Below are 15,801 nucleotides of genomic sequence, written 5' to 3'. Positions count from 1 at the left end.
TTTTGTCTGCCGCTTCCGCTACAAAAAACGAAAGTAAATTTTTTTTCCAACAAGAACTGCCTAAAGGAAGAGATATTTTGAATCATGAAAAATTACTCTCCTGTGCGCGAACCATAGGAACAAAAAGAATCATATTGGCAACGCTGACCCCCCCCCCAGAGTGCCAGAGGCCTTAGTTGAACGACTTTCTGTTTCTCTATAAAAGCCCTGAAAGCCGAAGCAAGAGTACTGAATTTGAATTCGTCTTTTAATGCGAGTAGACTTTGTTCATCATGGAGAAATCTGGTAAGTTTTGTTTAAACGCCTTTAAACGCTTTGTATAATTGTGTGAAAGCGGAATATTATTTGTAAATGTATGTATTTGGATGTTTATGATTTTCATGGATATGTTTTGCTTAGATGTGCAGTCGTGTCTAGTGGGGATGAAGATCCCACGTGTCGTTCCGTCATGGAGGGCATTGCCTCGAACACACATCGAGTCTTGACAGAAGAAGAAGAGAACAGATTGAAGAAACAAGATGAGACTGTTGTATCCGAATTCAAGAGATCGAAGCTAGAAGCCGAAGCTCAAAAGAATTGGGACCTATTTTACAAGAGGAATGATACGAGGTTTTTCCGGGATCGTCATTGGACTACTCGAGAGTTTGAGCTGTTGGTCGGAATCGATGGTGATACCAAGAAAACTCTTCTAGAAATCGGGTGTGGAGTCGGAAATTTCCTGTTTCCGTTATTGGAAGAAAATGCTAACCTCTACATTTACGGCTGCGACTTTTCCCCGAGGGCGGTTGAGTTCGTCAAGGGTGATCTCAGATTTAATGAAGAGAGGATGAAAGTTTTTGTCTGTGACATTACAAAAGACAGGTGAGAATTATTCAAATTGTATTATTTTTTGATTAAATGTGATGACACAACTTTGTCCTAATGACAGTGCAGGAAATTGGCATTTAGTCTTTCGCCCCTATCTGATACTTTGCTTTAATAAGAAAGACTTTTCCATAAATTTTTCCACATTAACCTTTTTCTTTTGGCAATTCTAGATTGGAGGATAATATTCCGGAGTTGGTTGATGTGGTGAGCCTCATCTTCGTTCTTTCAGCCATTCACCCAGACAAATTCCAACAAGCTCTGCACTCAGCTTCTGCTATTCTTAAGCCTGGTGGGGTCTTGGTATTTCGAGACTATGGTCTTTATGATATGGCCCAACTTCGCTTTGGAAGGGGAAACAAGATTGGGGACAATTTTTATGTTAGGCAGGATGGTACAAGGTAAATTTCATTGTCTTACTATTTTATGTATACATTATTCTAAAATATTTTATTTCTGTAGGTCGTATTTCTTTTCTGTTGAGCGCCTAACAAACTTAGTGGCCGACGCCGGATTTGACGTTTCCAGTTGCCATTATGTGAACAGGAGAACGGTAAACAAAAAGGAAGGCGTGGACGAACCGCGGGTCTTTGTTCAAGGGAAATTCATCAAGAGATGATGTAAGCATGCATGTTTAATCATTGTAAAAAAATTTTCATGATGATCCAAAATTATTCCTGACATTTATTGTGGAGGAAGCATGTATTAGCTCTAACTGACCAATTTTGTCATAGTGAGCTCAAGTATGGTGGTTGTGTTTCTTGTAGTAAACCAGTTTCATTTCTTGCAGGTTAGTGAATTGACAGCTGCCTTTGCCTGGATTTGCTCCATCATTGAAGGTGGGTTGATTTGATGAATTCCTATTTTATAATTTTAAATGATGATAATCTAGCATAGGTCATCTGAATCTAAGGAAGATATTGCGATCTGATTTACTATTTAGAAAATTATGTTTCTTTGGTTGTTGTTGATTTTACAGTAGTCTTTTTATTTCTGCAGGTGTGGCCAGAAGTTCGTCGTGGAGGTGATTATTTTACTCTTGGTCGTGTGCCAGAAACGTGCAATTTTATGATGATTATTATAATCATCTGAAACAAAGGAAGATATAAATAATTTGCCGATCTGAGGCATATTAATTGTTTTTCCAATTGTTAGTTGCATGACATGGTATTTAATTTCGTCGTATCCTTTCATTTTTAGGAGCTGTTGTCTGCGGCAATCAAACTGCCTCTGAAGGTATTGGCTTTAGTTTATTTTAAGTAACTTTGTTTTGTAAATGATGGAACCTATATTTGCTACTCTTGACTGTTTGAATGACGACAGCCTTGACCACCAATCACTTTCTGAGGCTGTTAAATATTGATAACACATTTTGTGTTTTTTCAAAGTTACTTATAGATTTTCTTGTTTGCAGGTGGAATCCTTATATTGCCGATTGTTGTGTCTAAAATTTGTAAGAAATAATAAATAAAATGAAATGACGATTTGATTTGTGTATTTTCATTATTCGAAAATTATTTATCAAGCACGTCTTGTTACACACGCAAAAGACGATAAACCACAGATGCATTTGAAAGAAAAGAATTAAAGATTGCGATATACACCCACGATGCGTTCAATCGCGTTAAGGTGAAAAAGGGGAATTAACATTCCGGAATCTTTAAGGCTACAGTAATTTCCATACTCGTTTCTTTTTTCTTGTTAACTAGTGAAATCCTGACACGAATTAAGAAAATCGAATAAAAGTATAGAGCCATAGGGGAGCAAAATACAATAGCCGAAAGGTGGATGAAAAATAACTAAATTGGTTTTTCTTGTAACGAATATGTGAATCGGTTAGGTCAGACAATTGTGAGGAGAGCGACGTCCGAGTGTGGGTTCTCGCGAATAAAGGAGAAAAAAAGAAAGTGTCTATATAACTCTGCCACAGTCCGCCAATGCCGTCGTAACGATTCGCATTAATATAATGCAGAGAAATATTGACCGTAACACACATGTGAAGAGAGAAGACTCATGTAAGGATTTGTATAGTTTTCAAGACGTAATTACGCGGGGGGAGGGGGGGTGATAACACAATTATGACATTTGGGTGAAAGTGTACGAATTGTCAAAAATGATCCTACAGGGATCAGGTCTGTGAAATTAGGAAAGAAGTTTGGAAAAAAAAAATGAGGAAACGTAGCACTTCGTTGAAAAAACAACCACTCAAATGTTTTGTTTGTGAACTGCACAAAACGTCAATTTTTCTTCTTCATTATTCTTGTTCCTCCAAATCATGCTGGAGACGAAGTTCCAGCTCCCTCATACCGTTTGCGATTCCTGTATCCTCGTCGTCACCCGTTGTGGTAACGGTCCCTACCAAGGGATCGTTGAAACCGTTGAAGAATTTCACATCCCAGTCGATGGGGGCCTTCCCGTGGACCGGAGTGGCCACATTGCGGCGTTTGCGTTGCGTCAATCGAAGCTGACGCTCCTTCTCGCGGATGTTTTCTTCGATCAAATGGAGCTCACGCGATAAACGCTGGCGACCTTCCGTCATACAACCTATAGAAGCTTCACGGGTAGCCATTTTCAGTTCGTCAATTTGCTGCTTGATTAATTCCAGCTCGTATTTCATCCGTTCCGACTCCACGTAGAAATCGCGAACCGGTTCAGCAGCTGGCGGTGCGGAGTCACCGTTAGGTTCTTGCCCACCATCAGCGTCGTCTTCATCTTGGCCTTCGGTCCAGTCATCCAAGTCGCGTCCAGTGGAACTTAACGGCGTTCGCTTCATCGGGGTCGAAATGAGCGAATGGCCAAATGCAGAAGTCGCCTGGATGGGATTGGATTGCCGAGGGATGATCCTCGAAAGACGTGATATAGGGCCGTACTTGCTGCAAAGGGGTGCGCCAAACGGGATGAAATCATCGTCAAACAACCCATCCGCCCGGCCATAACCTGAAGTAGTTCCAGCTGCAGCAGCAGCGGCTGCTGCTGCCGCCGCCCGTCCATTCCAGATGGAATAATTTTGACTACTGCTGCTGTTGGTGGCAGTGCCAATTTTCTCAAGTTGATCTAAAATTTCTTGCTTTCGACTCTGCAAAACGCCCAAACTTTGACTGGCCAGAGAGGGAATCAAGCGAGCAGTTTCGATGGGCCGACTTGGATAGTCAGCCATTGGTGCCTGCATTCCGTACTCGGGTTGAGGCGGAATCGAAGGCGCTCCGTAGAGATGCGGTCCAGCACCGTAGGTTGGTGGCGGCGGAGTCGGATAGGCACTAGCTCCATAATGTCCGCGCGAACGAAATGGGACGTGTGCGGCAGTGTAAGGCGGGCCGGCGTAGTTGGGACGACCACGGCTCATCATGGGGGCTGTGCCGTCCGCAGGTGCTGGATTGTAGTAAAAGCTGGTTGGGTCCGTTTCGGTGATCATGGCGATTCCGCCGGCGTCTACACCCACCACCAAATTTTCTTGAGACCCTAAACTTCCTCCTTCGCCAGTTCCGTTTCTCAGTTTGCCGGAATTCTTTCGGTGACGGGATCGATACCGGTCCAGCTCTTCTTCCGAGTGGGCGAAAGTGCAATTGGATCCACGGGGGCAGCCACCACGAAGAAGATCGCGACACAAACTGGTTTTGTACTTGATGCCATGCGATCCGTGGGCGGCTTGCTCAGACTGTCGGCCGTTGGATCGGCCGCCTCCGCCGTGTGAAGAGACGAAATCAATCAAACCTCGAACAGTCATCCGGGCCGCTTCCAGAGCCCCGTCGCATTCTGCCCAGCTGGGAAGAGTGGCATCGGGACAAGGATCGAGAGCGGCAAGAAGCTCCAGACTAGGTCGTAAATTGGACAGGTTGTGCGGATCACCTGTACGCTGCAGGGCGATGACCAGTTCCTGCACTGATTGGCCAAATGACTGGGGGGTCTGTAATTTGTCTATGATGCTTTGCATGTGCGATTTGTGGGCCGAATCGCCGTACAGTAACGACGACCATTGATCGGGGGCGATCCTTAGTCCGGCTTCGGTGGCGATCTGCACAATCTGGGCGTCGTGTTCTCGTCGAAGAGAATCGTAAGTCCTAAATTCATCTTTCAATTGCATCAATGACGAATCGCCCTCTCTTTTAGACACTGGATGAGAAAACAAATTAACTATTGTTTGATTAATAAATTAGGATGAGTTATAAGTACCTTTGAAACAGGAGGCACGGTAAAGTAGCTGGACAACGTGACCAATGCTAGTCTTGGATGCTTGTGGGAAATGAGGTTCAAGTCGCTGGACGACGAACATGACAAGAACTTTACGTGACAAAGCCGATCCATCTTCCAAGGCGAGGAGAACAAGCCTCAAGACTTCTTCTTGCATGGCCGGGCCAAGAAACTGGCAGCCTCTAGCCCGAACGGCAGCCCAAAGATTAGCTGAAAGTTGTTGCGGATTCTGATGTTGCAATATGAGTTCGGTGACGGTGCGTTCGCCCAAGGATCGAGCTGCACGAACAGCTCTGGCCCGTCCTTCTGATTCGGCCAGTTGGCAAGTAATCAAAGTCACCAATTTGCGTTGCATCGGTCGTGATAGGAGTGGCACGCCTCCACTAATCTTCAAGAACAGGGCCAGCTCCTCGACGCAGCGACGACTGGAGCGATACAACTGCCATTGGTCCTTGTCCAAAGATGAGAGGAGCGTCGTCGACGACTGCACTTCTTCCTCCATTGATTGGTCTTGATCGTCATGATGATTTTCTTCGTTATGGTCGCCATTGTGGTGGATACCAGATGGCGAGATGAGTTGTAAAAGGGCTGTGTTGACTGGCAAGTCTTCAGCTTCGATGCTGACACTGCTTTGGTCAAATGGACATTGTCGGCGGTGCAGCTTCGAAAGACATGTCTATAAAGGAGAATTTAAAACAAATTAGTTTGAATTGAGGATGAGGAGATGACTAATATACCTTGCAGAGTGTATGTCCACATGCGAGGCTGATGGGTTGACGCTGGACACGGTCGAATTCGTGACGGCAGATGGGACAAGAAAGGAATTCAGTCCACTGAGGAGCTTGAATTGGCATTCTTTAATGTTTGTCCGCGCACTGCCTTTAAGTTGGTTTCTGTGTTAACTTGATTTCCGGTAATTTCAAACGTGATTTGCTTTTGTTTTTCGTCTCTTGGTTGGTGTGTTGTTTCGGTAGGAGGACACAGGAAAAAGGTAAAAAAGGAATCAACAAATTTCAAAAAAATCAAGAAAGGTTAAGGGCTAATTTTTTGGTAGAGAAAAATAGGGAATAAAAGGGTGAATATATTGCAGCAACTCCTGTGCTGGGGCGGAGAGGGTTTAAGCAGTAGCTGGGCCTCCCGCCCGGTCCCAACTCACATGCTTCCCATAATGCCCCTAGAAATACGAAAATAAAACAAAGAATTAGTCGACTAATAATAAACCCCAAAACGATGAATAACGGCAGGAGTGGGGAAACACACGGGCTGAGTCCGGTCAATTGCTTGTTGCAGTCGACCTAACCAGATCGGACCGGTTCTTCTTTTTATAAAAAGACGGTTCATGGACTATCCCGTGCAAAAGAAGCCTCGGGAGTCCCTCAATTGCACAACGACACCGCGTCACATTTAACCAACACGAATCACACTTTTGGGGGAGACAATTAATAATTACCAATAGTGTTGGTAGAAAAACAGAGCAAAAACTGACAAAATATTACGGGATGAAAAAGATAGGAGAAATGCTGAAAGCCCGTCGACAAAAAGAACAAAAATGTCTTTGTTGCCTTGGGCCTGAGCCACATATACAGCAGCACACACGACGTACGACACAGTGGGCACTTTTTGTTTTACAAATTTCACATGGAAAATAAGAGAATTTCACCGCAAATTTCACGTCAATCGACAGAGGAAAAGTTTAGCTATCGAATAAGATGTTTCTAGAGTTTAAGAAATGAAGATTTACCAGTGAAAAGGTCAAAAAAGTCCCGGGTCTAGGATATACGTTGCCTTCGATTCCATCGCGACTCGGCCATACTTTCCCCTCCCACTGGCTCTCTTCCCCGTTTCCCCATCCCATCCTTAGCAACGCCCTTCACCAATAGTGAATCGGCTAGCAGACGAAGTCGGTGGAAAAGAACAAAAAAGTCGGTTTACCCATTTGATTTGATTATTTTCCTGGTTTCTAATTTTTATTATTACGACGCATTATTATATTCTAGTATATTGTACAACACAGAACCTAATCGGTTAGAAAATCGTTCATGTTTGCTTACTGATAAGAGTTTGTAACGATGCAATAACAAAATGGCGACGAAATTGTTGACATAAACTTTTATTTTTTTTTAGAAAAGAGGTAATTACTAATTTAATTTCACTGTATCACTGTTTCTTTTAAATTTCTAATGACTATGCAAAGATTCTCTATTATGAAATTAGAAACATATGTTTTTACCTCTTGCGTCCATTGAAGAGGTCGAGTTGCCATGCCCCTATTGTTTTTTTTGTTTATCAAGGGCAATCAACTGATTAACATCGTTCATTCTTATCGTGCGTTGTGGACGCGGGAGGGCTTGCTGATGTCCCGAGAGAGAAAGGTGCAGCAGCCACGTTGTTTCGCAATAATTCGGCAATCTTTCACGAATGTTCTAGCTGCGCTCGTTTGGCTGTGCCAACTCTCAAGGCTCCCAGCACTCTTTCTTTCATAATGAAATTGTTTAAGGCCGTATTGCGTCAATGCCGTGTGTGTGTTTCTCCTGACTGATTGAACCCTGCAGCGCGTTCTAGGTGGTTGCATGTACTTGAAATCGCGTTAAGAAAAAACCGAAAAGGCTAGGCTTAATAATGCGTAACCGAAAGCCTTCAGAAAAAACCGCAGCGTGGTTTCAAAACCTACCGCTAGAGGTCAGCCGAGATAGCATTGTTGTCTGGCCGTAAAGAAACAGTTGGAAGCTCCCTGCCTGCCTGCCACCAGTATAATACAGAAAGGACCAAAAGTTTGGCTGGCACAAACAGTCGTGTGTAACAGGACGGGCAGTGACGAAGGTTTGGTCGTTCGATCGTTATAAAGCCAGAAAGAAAGAAATAGGAAAACAAAAAGGAAACTTAAACTCGCGATTACGTGTCTACAGTGTGTGATGTTGTTGATCCCTGCCTTTTGCATTTAACATTGCACGCCATAGTGACCGATTGAGTTGGCGTCCTTTTTTCTCTTCATTTCACAACCTAACCAAACGTTGTTAATAAGTTGCTTTTTTCGTTGTTGGCTGTCCGTTTGCAGCTGTCGTCATTTTCCCACCCACGACACGAAGCCAGAAATTTTTCTCAACATCCCACGTCTTTTTTTGGCTGTGAGAAAAAGATGGCCAAAATCGTTTTATCCTTGTGAAGAAGACACTGTAAGAAACTTACAAAAACAGAGAAAAACAAAATGGAATCAGGCCTTTGGGGTTTTGCTAGCAACCTTTGTCGTCTGCTCTCGGAGGCTGCTGTGAGATGCCGTCAAACTAGTTGATTACTTTAAACTTTAAAAGTTAGGCCAACTGTGTGTGTGTTGAAACAATTTGAATAATTAAAAAGAAGAAAAACAACTTTTGGGAACATATCATGGCGTTTATGCTGAAGAAGAAACGCTACAAATTTCAAGTGGAATTGTTTCTAGAAGAGTTAAATGCCGTCACCTTCCCGAGTGCCGTTCTCTTCGCCAAGTTGCGGCTGCTGGACGGCGGCAATTTCTGCGAAATTTCTTCCAGGTAAGTGACGAAATATTCAAATTTTTTGACAATCCAACCTCACACCCAAACAAAAAAAAAGAGAAATCAAAATTTGAGGTTATTAACGGAAACGGGAAACGCCGATCACGCCAGTCAGATTTCCTTTCAATAAAATTCGACCTCTTGTGTACTGTACGCACTGGCCAAGAATTAAATTTCCCTGCCAGAGACTATCTGAAACAACCTTTCGTCACTACACGGCCATCTTTTTTTTTTCTCTTTCTTTCCTCCGTGCAATCATTCCTTTTTGGCACGCATCTGGCCTGTCGTGCATGTTTGAAAATAACCAAATGTTTCTCTCTCTCTCTTTTCCTCTGCGTATCATAATCGTCGTTGTTATTCGATAGTCTGTAGAGATACCCGAGTCTCGTGAAAGCGTCCAGGTTTTTCCCAACCTGGAATAATCGATGATGTTAACAAGATTTGCTCAAAAACGGTACAACGAATTTTGTTTTGTCTAGCCAAAATGGCAAGAATGCGCACAACCTTTTTTACAGTGTTTTTCTGCCCATCCTGGGTGATGGCCTTGTCTTATTCTCTTGAACGCTCAATTACAAAAAAAGATGATGGCTCTTACCTCGTAGACAAATTCGTAAGAGGCGAAGAAGTTGCCAGTCGTAGGAGGTTCAAACGGCCGTGACCGGGTGAAATCAGCTTATTCCCCTTGTGCTCAAAACATGAAAAAAAAAAGCTCTTGTGGAAATTTTTATTCACTCTTTTAAGCGTGTAAAACCAGCAAGGACGTCTAGAAGGTGGAGGGACATGTACACCACCCAGTAATAAATTTTAAAAAATAAAGAACTTTCACGTGATATTATCCACGGCTCCTTTTTGAATTGAATAGTTGTGGCTTTTCTAGTCACGTTCTACCAATTTTTTTGTGTTTCGGTAGGCTGTGGGGGGAGTGCATTCTAATCCAAATATTATGTATGTGTATTTTTTCCCTGGCTATTATTTCGACCAGCCTCATTTCCATCATTGCCACCCAAGTCTTCCGGTTCCCTCTGAATTCTTTGTTGACTCTTTTCAATTTTTTCCTGGTTTCTATCAACGACACAAACTGGGATGTGTGAAGAGAAAGTCCCCGATAGAAAAAAAGAGAGATTGAAAAATAATTTCAATAGAACCGGTGGGACTCCTATTTTGTATTTTCTAGTCCGATTTGATATAGGAGACACACAAGAGTCGTGTCCTACCTACTCTGATACAAGTGTCAAAAGTAGAGAGTGTGTGTAGATTAGGTGGAACAGGCGAATACCGGATTGAAGAATATGGGGGAACCGGTCCCGAACCGGAACGAAAACGAAACGTGATCTGGATTCACTCCTTTTTCCCCAGTAGTTTAGTATGTAGAGTGAGTAGGTCCAGTCGTCGCCCCAATAACAGGATTCCTTCTATTCTTTTTATTTTTGGTCGAATTTCATTTCTTCACGTACATGACATTTCGCCCACGGAGAGTTGGAAAAAAACGGAATCTAATCATCTTTGGATCAAGGACGGACTCGTGTACTACCGACTGACTGGCGAAATTTTTAGGGTCTCTTTTTACGAGTCGCCTACTCTCTTTTGTCCGTTTTATTTCATTTCCTTTGAACTGGCCGAATTCCGTCCGATCCGCATGGTGAAACAAAAAGAAGAAGAATATTATCTTCTCTTGCCCAATGTTCAGATCGTATCAACGTCAAGGGGCTAGGAGGGGAAAGTTGTACTAGTTGGCTCTCACTTTTGATAAAAACCCATTGAAAGTTTTTAGTTAGGTCATATAATCAAGTGAATTAAATAATTTGCGATTGTTTTTTAAAGAAATTAATGATGTAACATTGAAAAGAGAAAAGAATGTTTCATAAGAATCAAAGCTTTAAAGTGACATTATGCAAGTCCACGGTTGTAAACAAATCAAAAGGGAAGGCGACACGAATTGAAGGCGCCAAACTTCTTTTCTCAAGAGTCTTATTCTCAAGTCTCCTTCTTCTCTCTTTGGCCCGTTTTTTCTATTTATTTGATTTCCTTTTGGACTGGCCGAATTCCGTCCGATCCGCATCGTGAAACACACACACAAAAAAGAAAGAATCTTATCTCTTGCCCAATGTTTAGACCGTATCAACGTCAGGGATGTGTGCGCGGCCTTTAAGTTCATCCAAGGATATACACAAAAGCCTCTAATCATCTATTTTTACTTTCTTTTTTCCGTTGGATTTCTTCTTCTTTCACCATGTTGTTGTTGTTGTTATTGTCGGGCTGCCGAGAGAGAGAGAGAGGCCATTGATGGAAGCGAAAAAACAAGGTCGGGCATTACAGGACAGACACTGGGCGCGCTTGTCGGGTGCGGCCGACCGTGTGATTGCACTGAAAATCCATCCCGGGGCTTGTGCGTGTGTGGGGATTCTCCTCGCGGCCGTCAATACTTTTCCCTTCATTTTTATTTCTGAAATTCCTGTCGGCTCGCGGTTTTCATTTTGCTTTTAATCTAAAAAATTACTCTAGTAGATCCACACACACACGCAGAAAAAAAACCTTAGTAATGACGTCATTTGGCGGCGGTTTCAAAGGGAACTCGTTAACGAACGGGCAGAGGGCGGGAATTCATTTGCCGCTGAGGGGAAAGAATCCCTTCGAATGACATCAAAAGTCGTCTTTTTTTTTTTTAGTGTGTGTCTTTCATCAGCGCGTCCGCATTTGGAACAGAAAGCGAAAGGGAAATTGAGAAATGCGCCGTAAAAATAGAAAAAAAGAAAATGAAATGGCGGCCCTGCGGTGGTGTACTGTACTGGTGGTGCTACTGCCCATTGTTACGTCGTGTATCGATCCGGGACTTTTGTTTATGATGAAATTGTTTAGAACCAACTTTTTGGCTGCCGACTAGCATAAACAGAAAAGTTACTGCAAACTACTCACTAACCCCATCGTTTGACTTTTTGGTATTTTTTCCCCCCATCCGACAGAGAGGAAGTCCAGCAGCACACTGTTCGCTGGGCGGCGAAATTCCCGTTTGTCTGCAAAATGTCGGCCAACGCATCGACAGGCGTCCTGGAGCCTTGCCTTTTACGGATATCCGTCCGCAAGGTAAATATAACCCAATCAAAACAAGCCACAGCACAAACTTTAATTCAGATTTGTTGTGTGGGTTAACAGGAAGTTAAAGGAGGTCGGTCGTACCAGAAACTGGGATTTGCCGACTTGAATTTGGCCGAGTTTGCCGGCTCTGGTTCCACATTGCGCCGCTGTTTGTTGGAGGGCTACAACACGCGGCACCGCCAGGATAATTCCATCCTCAAAGTCACCATTCTCATGACGCTCTTATCAGGCGATCCTTGCTTCAAAGTGTTAGTTTTTCTTCTTTTTCTCACGCTCTCAAGTTTTTTAAAAAAATTAATTCTTTCCTTGTTCGTTTAGTTCCCATGCAAAAATAACCGGCCCGTGTTTTATTTTCTTAATTTAAACCATCTGCCTGTATGGTTATTGGCCCCATTTTCTTTCACACAGACACATTTGTTTAATTCCATTCGTTTTGGTCGGTTTGTTTGTTTTCTGTTACAGGCCAACACCGCGACAGGTGTCCATTCCGGTGGATTCGCCCGTCAACAACTCGACCATGGTGCCATCTGGCGATTTCGTTTCGGATGGTTTCGGACTAGTCGGCTCCTCCATCAGTGGTGGGCCTTCGTCTAACAAATCCAGATTAGTTTCTTCAAGTAATAGGCTCTATCTGTCGTACATTTTTAAAAATTTTCTTGTTAAACTCATTTGTTTTTTTTACTCGTTGAACAGATGTTGGTGGTGGACCAGAAACGCCAGAGCCGGATGAGATCTCTGGCGGTGGCAGTAGCACACATGACGTCTATTCGGATGTCATGGGCGGTCTGATGAGTCTGCAACACGTCCAACAGCAGCAGCCGCAACCGCATCGAGACTCTGAATCGTTTGTTGTCGGCTCTTCGTTGCCGACCTCGGCCGTCTTGGCCGAGTTGCTTCCAGGACACTCTAGGAATTCTTCCGGTACCAGTCATTCTGGCAGCGGGTCTGCCTCCGGTTACGGTTCGTTGGCCAGTCAATCCCAGCACAGTCGGCAATCCAGCTCCGGAGAGCTGGGACATTTCAGGTTAGTTTTGTGCTTCCCTTTTTGTCAATCCTCTTTTGTTTTGTTTTTTGGAGTACCTCCGCCTTTTCCGTCCATTTTGTGTTGTTGTCTTGGGGGATAGTTTTTCTTATTTTTGTTTTGTTTGCTGGGCTGTTTTTTCTTTGGTCCATTTGTCGATCGTTGTTGGTTGGGCGACTGTAGATTTCCGTCGTGGCCAGTCTGGTCTCCGCGCTTCTCCAAGCTGCGTTTGTCTAAGCGCGGCGGCCTTGGCCAGCAGCCTCTGCCCGTTGTGGCACCGGCCGACGGGCCCGCTTCCAACACTTCTTCCTCATCTTCCGGCATCGGCGGCAGCGGTGGAGTTGGCAATATTGGCAGTGACGGGCCGGAAGCGAGGCTCCAGTCGTTCAACACTGGCAATCATACGAGTCCACTGGTGCGACCGCACATTAGTTGGAGGCCCATCAGTCCGTTGGCCGTTGGGCGGCCGCAGCCGCTCGGTCTAACGGCGTTAAAACCTCCTCCATCACCTTCTGCTGACGTTCCGCTCCGCTCGCTCATTCCGCCATCAGCCACCGTTGCCGCCGCCGCCATTCCACCCCCGCATGAAAGTAGTTTGGGACATTCCAGGTATTCTTGACGTCATCCACCATCCATTCCACCCTCATTTGTGTTGTCTGAGGACATTTTTTGGTTAATTATGATTATTATTATTTGATGTGATCCATCCACGTTCAATGACCGCAACCAGAGGCGGGGGGTCATCACTCTGCACGGCATTTTTATGTGTCACGCAATTTTCGTTTTGTGTCGTGCCAATTTTTGGCGGGCCCGAAAAATATTTTTTTTTTGTTTTTCCGGAATTGACATTTGGTTTTCTGCGACACACCGACAGGAATCCGAGCAACGGGTCGGGATTCAGCGACACGGGTTCGATGGAACGTCCCAAAATAGCCGGCAGTGGAGTTGCTGCTGGAACGGGTGTCGGGCTGGCCACGGGAACAGTGTCATCTATCGGCTCTTCTTCGTCCTCTTCGGCCAGCGCCACCAACACGTCGACTTGCTCCTCGTCGGGCACGGCGGACAAGCGCAAAAAGTTGGAGGAGAGAATCGAAAGCAAAGAGTCGAGGATCGACGCCAGGCAAGTGATTGATGACCTCATCAAATCGGCCAACCTGGAAAACGACGTCAACGCCGGTGAAGGTAAAACAACAAAACATTGATACTTTCCTTGCGTGCCGCAAATTGCGATTCCAGATTGGATTTACATTTTTTTTACTCAATTTGATTGATGCCTTTTTTTTTCAGTGTCGGGCTTACAGCTGAAAGACATCACCAAAAACGCACAATCCAACCAGTGGGATCACGGCAAAGGCAAAGTCTACGGCGGTTGGTGATTGATTTTATCCATCCAGCCAGCCAGCAACAGCGCAAACATGTGAAATGAATCCGCGTTAAATAACAAAAACAAACTGGTCATATCCACAAAATGGGGAACGGTTGTTGTAAAACAAACAAAAAAAGAATAATTTCAATTCTTTTTTTTCAAAAATCACTTCCCGATGTTGAATGATTGCCTTGTTAGTTTCAAACAAACACACTAAAACAAAAACAATAGTTGATTTGAGGAATTATTTTGGGTACACATTTTCTTTCTTTACACAATTTTTCCTTTTAGTTTCGATTATTTTTTGCAATTTCGCGCCGCCGTTGTCGTTTGTCGTTTCGTGACAATTTCAATGATTAAACATAATCGAAAAAATATAAGAAACAAAATGTCTACAAAAAAAAACGAAAAAAAAACTGCGCTCGGATGGTTAAAAACATCCTTAACTAATTTCTCCTACACGTGTGTTCCGTCTCGCCTTCCGTTGTTGTTCACGCCGATATTTTTGTATAAATTGTGCCCACATTTTTATTTTTTTTTTGTCGCCCCCCAAACATTTCTTTTTCCTTTTTTTTTTTTAGAAATTTTTCTTTTCACGCCGTTACGTGTCATTTATTTGCCGGCCAACGCCCTTTTTCAATGTCGTTGATCACGGGCGTCAGAGCCTCACAGCTTCGATATGTTTTGAAAAATAACAGCGCAAAATAAACTAAAGAAAGAAAAGAAAAGTTATGTGTAGGAAAGAAAGGGTCGTCAATATGTCGCCATTTGGAATCATTTCTCTTATCTCTCCGGTCGTTTCGCTCCGCATGCGTGCACAACCATCCGAACCGACGGGCTAAAGAAAAAAAAACGACAACAACAAAGTCCCAGCTACTTGTTTTTCTACTTTTGTTTCTTTTTTTCCTCCCGTTGTTTGTCATCAATTGTTATATATTTAATTATATATATATGCCGTGTACTACTGCTGTACTGTACGTCTCTCGCCTATCAAAAAATAAAACAAAAACAGACACACAAATGGGTTGTGACCTCGTTTCCACTTTTATTTTTAATAGTTGCTGGCTACTATTTATTGTCGGGGATCAATAAACGGTGGTCCACTCGTTCAATCAAGTCGAGAAAGAGAAACACTTGAAGTGCGTCTCGTGTGTGTGTGTAAAAGAAGAAGGCGAGATTGAATTGACACACATGTTTGCTACTGCTGCTGTACTACCCCTTTTGCTTTGGGAACATCAATCAAGTTGCACTTATCTTGACGCTATTAACGCGGGATAGAGCTGCCAGCTTGCATTTAACTGCGCTAGACGGATATTACATCGATCCTTTTCTTTTTATTTTTTGACTGGGCCAATATGAAATCATAAGTCCTTTTTTATCGATTATGTGATATCCCATGATATTCAGCGATCCCCCAACTGTTACGTATATTTTTATTATGAATCGATTTCTAGCCATCACCATGGCGACAGCGCGGTTTTTTAGTTTGAGACTTTTGGTCAGATAAGAGAAGAGGCAGCAAAAGTGTCTATACTCCGTGCGTGTTGGCAGCCGTTCTCGGTAGGTCGGTCTATCCGGGGGGCCGTTTGGGTTCAAATAGAGCGCGACTCGTTTCAATCGACTGCCATTGCCTTTTATGTAACTACTTTTTAGACTCTCCTATTTCGCGCGATCCGCCGTTTCTCCTGTCGAGTCCCCATACAATCGACCATTTCTCTTCTTCTTCTTCTCTCAAGTGC

At 43.6% G+C, this 15,801-nt stretch overlaps 3 protein-coding genes across 9 annotated transcripts; 2 read left to right on the top strand and 1 right to left on the bottom strand.

Moving 5' to 3' along the window:
- The first annotated feature begins 147 nt into the window (after window positions 1-147).
- On the top strand, window positions 148-2,348 carry LOC124190094 (tRNA N(3)-methylcytidine methyltransferase METTL6-like). 3 transcript variants are annotated; one of them, XM_046582657.1, is made up of 8 exons: window positions 189-285; window positions 408-861; window positions 1,038-1,265; window positions 1,327-1,484; window positions 1,655-1,703; window positions 1,864-1,888; window positions 2,065-2,100; window positions 2,279-2,348. In XM_046582657.1, the coding sequence occupies exons 1-4, from the start codon at window positions 273-275 to the stop codon at window positions 1,481-1,483; spliced, it is 852 nt and encodes a 283-aa protein (XP_046438613.1). In that variant the 5' UTR covers window positions 189-272; the 3' UTR covers window position 1,484; window positions 1,655-1,703; window positions 1,864-1,888; window positions 2,065-2,100; window positions 2,279-2,348. The 3 variants fall into 3 exon arrangements, with proteins under 3 accessions (XP_046438626.1, XP_046438613.1, XP_046438622.1); XM_046582670.1 differs by having other exon boundaries at window positions 148-285; window positions 400-861; window positions 1,864-2,100; XM_046582666.1 differs by having other exon boundaries at window positions 1,864-2,348.
- Window positions 2,343-7,416, bottom strand: LOC124190012 (roquin-1-like). Of its 4 annotated transcripts, none has more exons than XM_046582533.1 (4): window positions 7,283-7,416; window positions 5,790-6,226; window positions 5,035-5,728; window positions 2,343-4,974 (listed from the first exon to the last, which is right to left on the bottom strand). In XM_046582533.1, the coding sequence occupies exons 2-4, from the start codon at window positions 5,904-5,906 to the stop codon at window positions 3,119-3,121; spliced, it is 2,667 nt and encodes an 888-aa protein (XP_046438489.1). In that variant the 5' UTR covers window positions 5,907-6,226; window positions 7,283-7,416; the 3' UTR covers window positions 2,343-3,118. The 4 variants fall into 4 exon arrangements, with proteins under 4 accessions (XP_046438489.1, XP_046438484.1, XP_046438485.1 ...); XM_046582528.1 differs by lacking the exon at window positions 7,283-7,416 and adding an exon at window positions 6,794-6,940; XM_046582529.1 differs by lacking the exon at window positions 7,283-7,416 and adding an exon at window positions 6,503-6,861.
- Window positions 7,417-7,751: 335 nt separating this feature from the next.
- On the top strand, window positions 7,752-15,083 carry LOC124190067 (protein FAM102A-like). Of its 2 annotated transcripts, XM_046582605.1 has the most exons (8): window positions 7,752-8,579; window positions 11,543-11,663; window positions 11,733-11,923; window positions 12,138-12,292; window positions 12,369-12,699; window positions 12,880-13,305; window positions 13,571-13,878; window positions 13,984-15,083. In XM_046582605.1, exons 1-8 carry the CDS (start codon window positions 8,434-8,436, stop codon window positions 14,070-14,072), a joined length of 1,767 nt encoding a protein of 588 aa, XP_046438561.1. In that variant the 5' UTR covers window positions 7,752-8,433; the 3' UTR covers window positions 14,073-15,083. The 2 variants fall into 2 exon arrangements, with proteins under 2 accessions (XP_046438561.1, XP_046438571.1); XM_046582615.1 differs by lacking the exon at window positions 12,880-13,305.
- The last annotated feature ends 718 nt before the right edge of the window (window positions 15,084-15,801 follow it).

The sequence above is a fragment of the Daphnia pulex genome, chromosome 1 (assembly GCF_021134715.1).
Source record: "Daphnia pulex isolate KAP4 chromosome 1, ASM2113471v1".
NCBI lineage: Eukaryota > Metazoa > Arthropoda > Branchiopoda > Diplostraca > Daphniidae > Daphnia > Daphnia pulex.
This window is presented reverse-complemented; position numbering and strand designations above follow the sequence as displayed.